The sequence below is a fragment of the Pyxicephalus adspersus genome, chromosome 11 (assembly GCF_032062135.1).
Source record: "Pyxicephalus adspersus chromosome 11, UCB_Pads_2.0, whole genome shotgun sequence".
Classification (NCBI taxonomy): Eukaryota; Metazoa; Chordata; class Amphibia; order Anura; family Pyxicephalidae; genus Pyxicephalus; species Pyxicephalus adspersus.
In genome coordinates, this window is record NC_092868.1 from 50,186,337 (window position 1) to 50,199,767 (window position 13,431).

At 38.6% G+C, this 13,431-nt stretch overlaps 1 protein-coding gene across 1 annotated transcript; it reads right to left on the bottom strand.

The window, feature by feature from the left end:
* Window positions 1-11,146: 11,146 nt before the first annotated feature.
* LOC140340726 (transcription factor HES-5-like) lies at window positions 11,147-12,955 on the bottom strand. Its single transcript, XM_072426095.1, has 3 exons — window positions 12,768-12,955; window positions 12,247-12,421; window positions 11,147-12,138 (listed from the first exon to the last, which is right to left on the bottom strand). Exons 1-3 carry the CDS (start codon window positions 12,822-12,824, stop codon window positions 11,930-11,932), a joined length of 441 nt encoding a protein of 146 aa, XP_072282196.1. The 5' UTR covers window positions 12,825-12,955; the 3' UTR covers window positions 11,147-11,929.
* Between the last annotated feature and the right edge of the window lie 476 nt (window positions 12,956-13,431).

A 13,431-nucleotide genomic window follows, 5' to 3' on the forward strand; every position in this document is an offset into this window, starting at 1 on the left:
TTTTTATTGACCTTTCTTTTAAGTCCTATAAAAGCATAGATTTAGGCTATGTACAAAAGCCCGAAAGATGAATGAATGAGCACTGTACAAACAGCGCCGTTCTGTTCTATGGAGAGGGGGGAGAACAAGAGAGTGGCAGCCCTGTGCTTTCCTCCCTTCATTTCCATTGCGGTTTTCATCTCCTGATGTTCGTGGATCGCCAGGACAGATCCATGAACGACGTCAGACGGCCGCTGTACACATGTCAGATTCTCGTCCGAGATGAGCCCTGAAGCTCATTTCAGATGAGAATCATCTGACGTGTGTACGTAGCCTCAAGCCGCCCCATGAATAAAAGCTAACCATAAACTTAATGTATATCTAAAGCCAAAACTTTTTATTACTTTCTATCCTGTAGACAGCTAGAAGTGAGTGGACTTCTTTTGGACAGTAGCAGGTCCTACTGGTGGACTTCTCACCCGTTCCAGTGCCAGCTTGTTTTTTCTTATCAGTGGCATTGGTGAAATAGTGAGGGTGAATCCCTTTAGCGGGGGCACAGACATCAATACCAACCCAACAGAGCTGCTAACCCCATCATCACTCAACAGAAAAATAAAATGCGGCTTAACATACACTTTACCTTTTTACTCCTTCTGCATGCCATGTCTCAAGGTGGTAATCCTGATGGTAACCACAGTGGACCATGCCTGATATGCTCCACATTGGAAACCTTTTTACCTTTTTAGTCACCCTATAACTGTACAAGTCTAAAGAAGGGTCTTTTTAGCAAGATTACAAGATTATATTTGAAAAAAGATGTGCAATCAATGCAGCGTTTTGTAGCATTCTCAACCCAAGTGCTCCAAATCAATTGTATGAGAGCAGTTGGGAACCATTTGTGTTTGCATGCAGTTGGGTTGCGGCACTGTTCCTGGAAATGGCTTATCACTTCTGGCCGTGTATTTGCTTTACCTCTTCTACAGGAAGAACCGCACTTCAACCACAAATGAAGGGCAATGGGCCTGATTTATGAAAGTTCTCGAAGGCTGAAGAGGATACGCTTTCATGAGTGAAACTGGTCCAGGATTTGAAAACTTTCTAGCAAATGGATCACCCAGCTTCACTAATGAAAGTTTATCCTAGCCTTGGAGAGCTTGAATAAATCAGGCCCATAGTATGCAGACATGTTAACCTGTGGAGTTCGCTGCTCCTGGGCACATAGTGAGTTTTGCTATGCACTTGGGTGCAGCTTAAGGCAGTTTGAAACCAAAAGCATGAAAGGTGCCTAAGGTTTATATGAGATTTTAGTGATTTGGTTACAAAGCAGCAAAGTTCTTTGTTAATATATCCATTGACAACACTGGAAAGCTGTAGCTCCTTATGGCAGAAGCTTAGCATACAGAGAAGAATGCAGAGGGATATATTAGCCCCAGGTGCTGAGAACGTGTCATTGTCACAATTAGGTGTCACATCACCACATCAAAAGGCCAATACTGCAGACACACAGTAACAAAACAAGCTAACACAATCTCAAGTTAACACACAGCAACCTGTACTGTTGTATTCATATATCCTGCTATTCTATATCCACCCGAAAAGACATTGGAGCCCAGACAGAAACTAGACCTATGGCCTAGAACAAAAGACTTGTTATTGGAGGGCGAGGGGGGTGAAACTTATCCCCCCATACTTTATCATTAGTGCAAAACTAACTTTTTTATTTATTTAAGAAATCCCAACTGTTAAATCTATTGTATTCACCAGTATTCTGCACAAAGCTGATCATGCATAGGCAGATACTTTGCCAAAAAGAACTCAACAGGTACGACTAGGCAAGGCAAAACAATGAGCAACTGTTCAGACACACTGTGCTATGTTGTGTATACAAATCATCTATAAAAGTGTATAAACATCCTAAATCATATCCTAGTTTTTAGCATGTTTGGCATCATGTCTCAATGGATATATCTTTATTAAGCACATTGCTTCTTCCAATAAAAGCACTCACTGTTGCAGACTGACAACACTAAGCCTTAAGCTGCGTACACACCTGCAATTTTTCTCGTTGGAAAGGATCTTTCACGATCCTTTCCAACGAGAAAAGACTGCACGATGCATGAACGATGCTGTACATACAGCACCGTTCATGCTCTATGGAGAGGGGAGGGGGAGAGCGACAGAGCGGCACCCTGCTGCGCGCTCTCCCCTTCCCTTTCATTAGGATCGGTCGTCGTCCATCGTCCATGGAGCCGCCAGGACGGTCGTCGGACGATGGACGACGACCGACTGTACACACGGCAGATTTTCGCCCGATAATTGGCCGATACCGATTATCGGGCGAGAAAAATTTGCCGTGTGTACGCAGCTTTACAATTAGCAGAAGTGTTGCCAATTTGCAATGCAAGCTCAATTAGTTTGCCATTGGGCTCCCCATGGAGCACACCTGATTAACAGCAAGTATATTCAGGTAATATATAACTTTATATATAATAATTAATTATCATAGGCAGCAAGTACACCTATTTGTTTGACAAGCAGACAATTAAGGTGGATACCCAAAATACAGGATAGCCATAGACCTACCAATGATGGGACAGTGGTACACCCATACTACACAAATGTTCAGCTTTGTATGAATATTTAAAGTTCATGTATACACACACACACCGACTTGCTGATACATTAATACCTTTATTTCCATAATAACCTAACATCTAACAACATGGATCAGAGAGTTACAGGTATAATAATGCATAAATAATTATTCAAATGATTCCAAATTTACAATACAAAGGCACTTCCATTGTGTACAGTACACAAAATAATACCGAGCATGAATGATTTGTCATACATTGCACTTTACAACTTTTATCCATCTAGATTATAATGACATTGTCAGATCTGATTCATGCAAGGCGGCATAGACTGGAGGACTTATTGGTCCATCTTGTGTTTGAGTTCCAATCAAAGTTTGATATCAACAGGCTTAAATCTGAAGATTTTATACCCTTTATAGCAGTTATTCCTTCACAACATGCAAGTATTGGGGGGTTCATATTGAAGTGGTAATGGATCCAAAATTTGGGTATGGTGCTCACATATAGGGCCTGATTTATTAAAGCTCTCCAAGGCTGGAAAGGATACACTTTCATCAGTGAAGCTGGGTGATCCAGCAAACCTGGAATGGTTCTGGTCCAGGATTCCAAACATTTGTTGCAAATAGCAAATGACTTTGAAGAAATCTTTTCAAGTGTATCGTCTCTAGCCTTGGGGAGCTTTAATAAATCACGGTCATTTCCTCATATTCTGCCTGAGCTGGGTTCACCTTGTGGAGAAGAAGTTTAACTTAAGTAAAGCTTTGCCTTCCATACAAAATAACCCGCACTTATTAACCCCCCACCATTTTTGTTTATATGTGACAACAGCAATTCCTGCCTGTGCAATGTGTGTTCCACATTCACTTGTAGTCTTGTAGTCCCCCTTGGAGTGATAGGATGACAGCACAATTGGGAGGCACAGACAGAGCATTCTCACACTGGTGTGTCTACACAAGGTACCACAGGTACAGCCACCATCACCAAATTCCAATTCCTTGCAGAACTTCTTTTCTATTTCCTCAACCTGCACCAGGATAACATGACATGCCATGAATATTGTCCATAAAACTTGTCTTCAGTAAAATGCAAACCATGGAAAGGAGGGTGGTAGTGGGTTTGATGTCATCATTGTTTGCTGCGATCCAAAAAGTCATTTTGCATTTAAATGTTGTAGTCTGTGAAAATAAGAGAAGGACAGTGTAAAGAATAGGAAATATATCATACATAATAAACAACGTTTTAGCATGTAGTGATGAAAAAGCATTGCCTGGAACTGGTTAGAATGATGACCAATCTACAAACATATAAAGAGAATTGAACAACTTGCTACAATATATTTCAATCTATCCACAAAGCAACACATTCTGGTAATGAGGACAAAATCTGCAATAGTACACAAATACAAAATATTTTAATAAATATAGCAAGGGTAGAGATGGGAGTTCTAATACTCTCCAAATCCATCCAATAATAGGACAACATAGGGAGCTCTCTATAAAGAAGTGAATCTGACATTTATCACTTAAATCATGGCATCAATCTCTGTCATTGAAAAGCTATTACACTGGAAGATTCATCACCAGAGACGGTTGCTAATTATCAGATTCACTGCTTTATAAATGGAACCTGTGTTGTATATAATACATTATCCAAAATAGTAAATGGCAACCAAAGATCTCATAATCTAATGAAACCCTAGCTGATAACCAAAAAAAAGAATTGCACAAGTAAAATAAAAAGTTGCGTCATTTTATATTCTAACCTGCCAAAACTCTGAACATTAAATATTTTCATAGTATGAAAAAGTCATGTACCAAGCTCCTGGTCCATCCAACAAGCACAGAATCCCTTGTTCCTGGTTACTGTTGCTCCTATGCCATACTCAGATGACAGGCTCAGACAGGGGCCATTTGACGTATGGCCGGAGTGGTTTATATAGACTCCTCTAATTCTGCATAATAATGTGTGGAGATTTGGCCAAGACCGAGTTCCCACACTCCCCCCCAGCCAATCAATCGCTTCTCAGGGGGCACAATACAAGTCTGCTTCATCCTCATTAGGGCTTAGTGACAGGACAAACCAACATCTGGGGGCTGATGATAATGACAGAAGAATGGACAATGTCAATCCTGGAGGATTTGTTACTTACATTTATTGCATCTTTAAGAAAAGCAATCAGAAAATTAGATGGAGCTAGAAAAAATAAACCAATAGGATTGGGCGATTTGATGCTTTATAAAATATAAAGTGGGAATAAAATACTTTATTATATAACAGGCGTAGAAAAAACAAAAACTAGGGCAAATAAAAAGTGGACGTATGCACAGCAACTACTCCAACTAGGGTTTGGATAAAGTTAGAAAGAAAATTATATGAGCAACAGACGTGCTTTAGGTTTTTCTATTTTTCTATTTTTGAAAAAAATGCAAATTTGATAAGAAAGGTAGTAGTGATTAGGTATAAAACTCGAGGTTTGCTCCTCTCTGATTGATTCTTTACTAACTTTATGCTTCTGGGCACCAGAGACCCAGCCCCTTGTTTGCAATTTTTTATCAAGAAAAAGAATTGAGCAGACTTTGATTTTTGTCGTGGTAATGTCTTACCCACATGTTTGTTTGCCCTCAAATGTCTAAAGGCGTCTGCAGATCTTATTATTATTAATATTATTAATAAACAGGATTTATATAGCGCCAACATATTACGCAGCGCTGTACATTAAATAGCTTAGCCCGGCCTTGGAACATTTGAAAGCTACATCAAAATATGATGATCCATCTCAATTCTCAGCCATTCTGCCATGTTTGATTTATCCTGATGGATTCATTCTAGCGTTAATCTGATATTCAGTTCTTCGGGAATGCTTGCTCATGTTGAACAGCAAATACTTAGCATATGTACATCGTGTATGTGGTCCTTGTTTCACTATGGTAGACAATACCTGCTTAGGCTTTCTCGGAAGAAGAGTTGATCAGCTGGAATGGATTGGACTCAATTTTTGCAGGAATGCTTGTATAATTTTTTTTTTATAAGAAAAAATATTCAACAGCCCAAACTTGTGGACACCTGGCTATTGCAGCTTCTATATGGCCAAACATTTGTGTGTATCCTTCCAATATACTGAGGGGAAAAGAGGATGATTTGGGAAAGATCTTTTCAGTTCCTGCATGGCTGTGATTCTGGATAGAAAACCAGCTCTATAAAGACAAATTTTTTGTTATAAAAGATCTTAAGTTTCCTGCACAAAGACCTGAACAGAACTCTCATTTGGAATTAATCGGAATGGTGACTGTGAGAAAGTTCTTATCCAACATCAGTAACTGACCTCACAAATGCTTTTTTTGGACACAAACGCCCGCAGACACACTCTAAAGTGTGCCATGTCATCTGCAAAGGGGTGGACACTTTATTTTAGTTTCTGCTGTTTTGGAATGGGATTCCCAACCATTTGATATAGGTGTGATGGTCAGATGTTCACTTCTAGCCATATAGTGTAGCTTGAAGCCAGTTTATTGTAGGGTAAAGTGTGCCTGATGTTTAGCCACACAGACATCTAGTAATGTGGGAATTGCCACTGGGGTTTCTGTGAAACTGCATTTTGTGAGACGTAATCAGAGAGGTGACAGTAGGCTGTATAACACCTGGGTGTAAAAGTGTGTTCTTATCATCCATGAAGGTCTATGTGACAAGTGTCACCTTCATATCAAAGGAGAGAGTGCTGAGATTGCTGTCCTGCATTAGACAAAAACAGAAACTGCGCTTGTATCCACCTCCATAAGTATACTATGATCATGTAGGACTCCAGAAATGCCTACCCATGATTGCACATGTAAAAATAAAATCCTGCAGATCTTTCACCTCTTTAGCCAAGACAGTTTGGCTATAGTTACCCTTAAATAAAATAACTTCTATAACCATAGTTGTTATTAGCTCCATTTTGGTCGCTGGATGACTTTATTACAAATTATACATTTAGCTTTTAAAATCGTTTGTAGCTTAGGCTAGTTACACACGTGCAATTGTGTCTCTTATGTGTGTACAGCGCTTGTCGTCTATCATCAGTGCAACCGTCCTAGCAGATCCACAAACGATGGACAATGAGCGATCGTAATGAAAGTGAAGGCGGAAAGAGCGCAGCGGGGTGCTGCTCCGTTGTTCTCCATCTCCATGGAGCAGAATGGTGCTGTATGTACAACGCTCGTTCATGCATCGTGCAGTCATTAGTCGTTGGAAAGGATCGTGAAAGATTTTTTCCAATGACAATGTTTGCACATGTGTACCTAGCCTTACTGCCATGGGGCAAAACAATTGATCTCTTTACTGTTATCCAATATCCCAGGAAAAATAAAATCTATAGGGGCCAAACCTACGGAGACCCTTTTATACGGCAATCCGATCCATGTTTACATTTTGTAGTGGTCGCTCTTCTCACATTTATCTTCAGTGGCAGAAGACAAGACAGCCATGTGAATGTAGTGATGTATAAACTACAAGGATCAATACCTGTTCCTCTTTCTTCCAATTCCAGTTCCCCAGGCAGCAGTCAATAGCTTTCCCCTCCTCTCTTTCTGCTCCGGGGTCTTTCCCACACACAGCAGGCCACAGATTAATGACACAGACAATGGCAAGTGTGACAAGCTGGTATGGCGGGAGGGCCTGTTAACATCTGGGACTGGTAATATAATAGAGGGATTCACAGGAAGATAATTGTGGGAACGAAAAAGATCTCTAGCTGGAAATGCTTGAGTTAAGTGTTTTTCTCTGACATCTGCTGCACTGACCTACACAGGTCTATGTTTAGTGTAGTACATGATGAGTAATTATTATATGGATTTCCAATAAACATCCAAAGCAATACAATATTCATTTGCTTATGATAAGTCAAGATATTAGTTGGGTGATATCAACTCAACAATGTCATCCGGTTCTCATGAGCACCAGAAATGTTCACCTTACAAAGCAAAGGATGCTTTTTCATAAATGTTATTGGCATATCTTAACAGAATCAAGTTTCAAGATATTATTGTATTCATAAGTTCTGCAAGACTGGAAAGGATAGACTATCATGGGTGAGCATGGGCATTCCAGCAAACCTGGAATGGATCTGGTCCAGTATTGCAAACATTTGCCAAATATTAGAAACTGATTTTAGGAAATCCATTCCAGGTTGCTGATTCATGCACAATAGTCTATCTCCTGCAGTCTTGGGGAGCTTTAATAAATCAGGCCCACTGTGTACCCTTCTTTCTTGTTATGCCAACCCCCTGGACCAAATTTGTGAAAGTGGTGAATCTGCAATGAAGATCTTTATTCAGACTTTTCCTGTTTCGGGTTGAAAATGCTCTGTACCCATCCTCGGTTATTTCTTTTCATTATTATCTTGCCACACAGATTTTTGGAGAAGACTATAGAAGCCATGCCAACACTTGTCGAGTAGGCAAAGGCCAGCTTTGTCACCATCAGGAAACCCACCTTAAGCATTGCTGATATGCAGAATATACTGGAGTGAATGCAGGTGGAAAGGAGGAGGCTATGGGAGATCAGCAGCTCAAATGCATGACAAAAATTTAAAAATGTGAAAATATTCTTTTCTACAAAAAAAAGATGGAAATTGTTTGTAATACACAATGCGTTGTTTAGTGGAGGTGAATGTTGTAAGATTCAATGAAATTCTAAAAGGATTGTAAGGCTAACAATAGAAATGATGCCCTTTACTTTAGTTAATTGCTGCCTCCCAAAAATAATGGCGTCGGTTAATGAAATCTCAGGGACATTAGATTGTGAGACCCTTTGAGGGACAGTTATACATATGACTATGGACTTTGTAAAGTGCTGCGTAATATGTTGGCTCTATATCAATACAAGATAATAATAATACTTGACTACGCTCACCATTGAAATCAACAAAATCATCAGATAAGTTATATACCTTGCTCTAAATTACCTACTTCCCAAAATAACCAGCTTTAACAGTGTCTTGGCCCCCTGCCCCTATGGTCAATGGCCGAAACATGCATAGTCTACCAAGCTGGGCTGTCATTTTTTTTATTGTAGCCCTAAACTGAGTTTTTGATCTGAAAGTATCTAGATTAGGCTTTCATGGCCATCCATGCTCTTAAATTTGCAGGCCAGTAACTCTTCCCTCCCAAATGTCCTTGATTTGGAAGAATTCTCCATTTTTGTTATTCTACTGTTCACTTTTTTTTCTAGGTTGTTCCTTTCTTAAATAAGGAAGGGACAACCTTATTTATGGTGAGCATGGTGGATCATAGGTTAACACACTTACCTATGCATTGCTGGGTCCCAGGTTTAAATCTTGGCCGGGACAGTATCTACATGGAGTTTGCAGGTTCTTCCAATGTGGGTTACTGTGGTTACATTCCAAGAACATGCAGTTAGGTTAATTGACTTCCCTCTAAAATTGACCTTAGACTGTGTTAAAAACATATGACTATGGTAGGGACATTAGATTGTGAGCTCCTTTGAGCGACAGCTAGTGACAGGACTATGGACTTTAGGAAAATGTTTGCAATCCTGGATCGGAGCTATGTAAATATTAGATAATAATAAATGTCTGTGTGTTCATGGCCATTTAAAGAAGATCATTTTTCACTTAGGCTTTGATTCAGCCTTTAAATTGTTCCATTTATTTTTTTGAAATGTCAATATGATTATATGATAGTTATTGGTTTAATCAATCATTTTTGGTATATTCCTTTTTTTGGTCTGCAAACTGAGGGTGTTGCAGGGTTTTGTCTTTTTCCTACATACTTTGAGACTAAATAGTATCCCTCTTTCCTTTCTCCCAAATGTAGAAGGTGTGAATTATGCAGAAGTAATCATACTTTTTGCAGCATAAACATGAATGTATGGCTCTCTGAAAATGAGATGATTGTTGATGCAACAGACAAATAGGTTGGGAAAGAGATAAGCCAGTAGCAAACACCACCATTTCCAGGGAAATAAGAGCAACCATTCCAGCTTTTCCAGCTAGATCCATATGGCCGTTCAGCCAGGTTGGGCAGCGCTTGTCTCGTGTTGATTTGTATTGTAAGCATTTTTGTTTCCTGACAAATAAAGGAGTTAGCAAAACATAAGCAGATAATAACACCTATCTGTTTTCTCAGGCAATACTATTCCTGTTGCCAGACATAACCACAACAATTGCCTCTGCAGTGATCTGGAAATCCTGCCAGCACAGAGGTGTGAAAGTGTGCCTGGAAACTTCAAAGCCAGGAAAGAAGGTTTATGAGGCCAGGAGCTGACAAGTGGGAGAGGTGACAAGTGACACACACTTCCCTATGTCCTCCTCCTACAACATCAAGAAGAGCAACAGAGGGAAGAGAAATTGAACTTGCTGAAGTTGAACATTAAGATGTCTACAAATGATTGAATTACTGGATCATATATAACCAGGGCCATAGGCGATCTTGAAGAAGTATTGGATTGGCTGGCAAAATATACTACAATCTCTAATTTTAATTACTTTTCTCAAATTAGAGGAGGCTAGATCTGAGAATTACTAAGGGGACCTAATGCAACAAGGTTCCATACACACAGGTATATACAGAAACCTTGCAGTGCCTTTTTTAGGATTATCTGGAACTGCTAATCCAGTGCTGCTGGTAATCTATATAATAATGAAGCCACTGAATCAGAATGACTTTGGTTGGCCCAGTGCTATCACACAGGGAGAAGGAAAGGTGTCAGTAGCTATATGTAAGCTCTGATAAGTCAACATTAAGGTTTTTTTAAGAATAAGCTATGGGAACCTTTAAATATACCTTACATGCATTTTTATGGCAGCCACTCAAAAATCAGATTGTACTCATGTATTGTAGACAATCTGAAAAATGATTATCTATAACTAGCTGATATAAGTTACTATATATCTATATCTAAAGGGAATAAAGAAAATATGGATGCTTTGCATGCAGTAGCTAGATCAGCCATTCTCAACTAGAGTACGCCCAGAGATTGCTATGGGTTCCTCCATCGCCATTTGATGACACCTGCAAAGTTCTGGGGTCAACACCGATTAGGTATAGCCAACAGCATGGCTCTTATGATATTTAAAGTGGGGTATAAAGTATTCTAGCCATTGCTGTAGGGGGGGCAATCTCCCCATTGACTACCAGTTTAGGAGACTTCTTTCCAATGACTTTCAATAAATTGATTTTAGCAGTATTCTTCAAAGGTAAAAAGGTTGAGAAAGGCTGATTATATGATCTAGGTAGAGAGATAGATAGATAGATAGATAGATAGATAGATAGATAGATAGATAGATAGATAGATAGATAGATAGATAGACTGGATGGATGAATAAATAAATAAATGGAATGATAAATTAATGAATGGATAGATGGATAGATGTTGGATGAGTATTCAGACAAATAAATGTATCAATTGATATAGATAAATGGATAGATAAATATACAGATGGGATGGATAAATAGATGGATAGATAGATAGATAGATTGAACCATATAATGCGTATTGTCCCATAATTTCAAACCAATCATGAATTATATTTATATAAAAATATTTATAAAATATTTAAAAGACAAACTAAATTTGAGTTTATAGTTTATTTTTTATTTGGCCGTGTGACACACTCACGCAGCTGAATGTCAGTATGCAATACATCCATATGTTACTAATGTAACACTTACAGTGAAAAAAACACATTACAGGTAAACTTTTCATTTCACAGAAATTTCAGATTTATTTTTTCATTCAGAAATTAAATATAATTGAACCCCTCTAACCGAAGAGCAATTTCATACCCAGTTACTGGGAAAACAATGATCAAAACAAAAACAATGTTGTTATGATGCTAATCAATACAAAAATATTATAATATTTAATAAAAATAGTAGATCTAAAGAAAATACATATCTTTCAATAAAAGAAACATTATCCCAGGGTCATGAGGATTTCATACCCAAACAAGGGATGTATTCAGCTGCTTTGCTGTACATTCATACAATGCAAATATTACCATAACATTAATTATATATTATATATTTTTAAACCTTTTTTTTCAAGACTTTGCATATTCCACTACATGTCTTGTACTATATATAACCTTCCATACACATCACATAGTTTCTATGCATCTTAACATCACATACATTCCTCCTAAATTAGAAGAATTTAAATATTCTTTCCTAGGCTAAGGAAAACTCAAAATCTTTCTATAAGAAAGGGTTGGATTACAACAATGTGCAAAGAAACGCGTTTAACAGTAAGGCTGGCAAAGGTGGCCGCAGGTCTGGCAACATGGGAATTCCCATATTGCAATGGGTAAAGTCCATCATTTGAGGGCTCTAAATGAGCACCGTGTTGGGTTTCTTTCACCAGGGCCTCCACAGGGTTTTGCTTTGACTGAGCTGACTGGGGGCTTTTGATGTCAAAGTAATGGAAGGATCATAACTGGCAAGATGGCTGCTGAAATGTCTGGTCAGCTTGTCCTGAGGATTATGCGCTGCCATGTAACACATGGAGTCTCGGACACAGGTGGAGTAGCTTTCTGTATGGGCTGGGCTGTGGACTGTTGTCATATCTAGAAAAAACAAGACGCATGTTAGTTATATAAAGTCCAATGACACCTTCTACAATCATCTGCACATCACGTAACATAAGATCTTGGACAAGAAATGGGGGTACTTACTTTTCTCAGTCATGTACTGCTGTATGAAGGTGACCGTCATCTCCAATATGTCGGCCTTTTCAGGTTTGGAGGGCAGTTGATGTTTTTGAAACTCTTTCTCCAGTAAGAGACGCAGCTGCTCGATGCTGCTATTTATGCGATCTCTTCTCATTTTCTCAATAACAGGCTTCCTCAACTGCAGAAAACAAGACAAAGAATGATTAATACCTCTATATAAATCCAAAATTTATTCACAAAAACACAAGATAACCCTTTATAGTTTATATGTAACCCCTTATTTAATACAAGTGAACAGTTCACATTGTATCTTGCATCTACAAAGGTTCTAAACTTTAAATTAACTACTAGTTGTAGCATGCAGTATCCAAGATTTATTGAATGTAAGACAACCAAAACCTTGCTTTTTTGCATATTGTTTTTACATCAGAAGCTAAAATGTAAATACAAATCTAAAATAAAATATTCTAAAAAAAAATAAAATATCTAAAAAAATAAAAAAAAAGTAGAAAGGGAAATGTTACCTTTCGGAGCCCATTGGTAGCTTGCTGATCAAAAGTCCTCATAGTGCAGGGTGCCATGTTGGTGGAGCTGGTAGCAGTAAGTGCTGGGTGAGCCAGTTGCTGAGTGTCTGCTACTGAGCAATCAATCCCTCTATATATACCCCTCTCCCTGCATAACAATGTATGGAGAACTGGCTTGCAAGAGGTTCCCACACTCAGCAGCCAATCACAGAACAGTAGGGACAATGGACGTGTGTCATCTGAAGCTGCAGCAGAGCATCTGGAGCTGGTATTGTGTGGAAGGACATGAAAGTGTGGGAAAGACACACACCATAAAATCCCCTGGATACATCTGCTGTGGCTGTACTAAATACTGACTCCTATAATGACATTGATACCATAAACACCAGCAAGTAGCATATTGTACCATCCAGAGACATGGGAAAGTTACACTCCCTCCAATGCAATCAATATTAATTAAAGGGGGTGCATTAAAAAGTTACCTATTATCAGAAACACACACATAATTAATATGTACTCAAGGATGGTTTAATGTTACTATAAATAATAAAACACCAAAATCAAAAACCTGACAATTGGGGGCAAATAATAGATGACAAGGTTTGCAGAATTTATATTTGTATTTGGCTAATTAGCTTTGTTTTAAAAAAAAGTTTGATTTATC

Bases quoted from the DNA above. Each gene is read 5' to 3' on its own strand.
- LOC140340726 (XM_072426095.1), bottom strand. From the start codon at position 12,824: ATGGCACCCTGCACTATGAGGACTTTTGATCAGCAAGCTACCAATGGG. The intron at 12,422-12,767 runs GTAACATTTCCC...TGTTTTCTGCAG, and splicing joins CTACCAATGGGCTCCGAAAG to TTGAGGAAGCCTGTTATTGA. The intron at 12,139-12,246 runs GTAAGTACCCCC...TGTTTTTTCTAG, and splicing joins GCAGTACATGACTGAGAAAA to ATATGACAACAGTCCACAGC.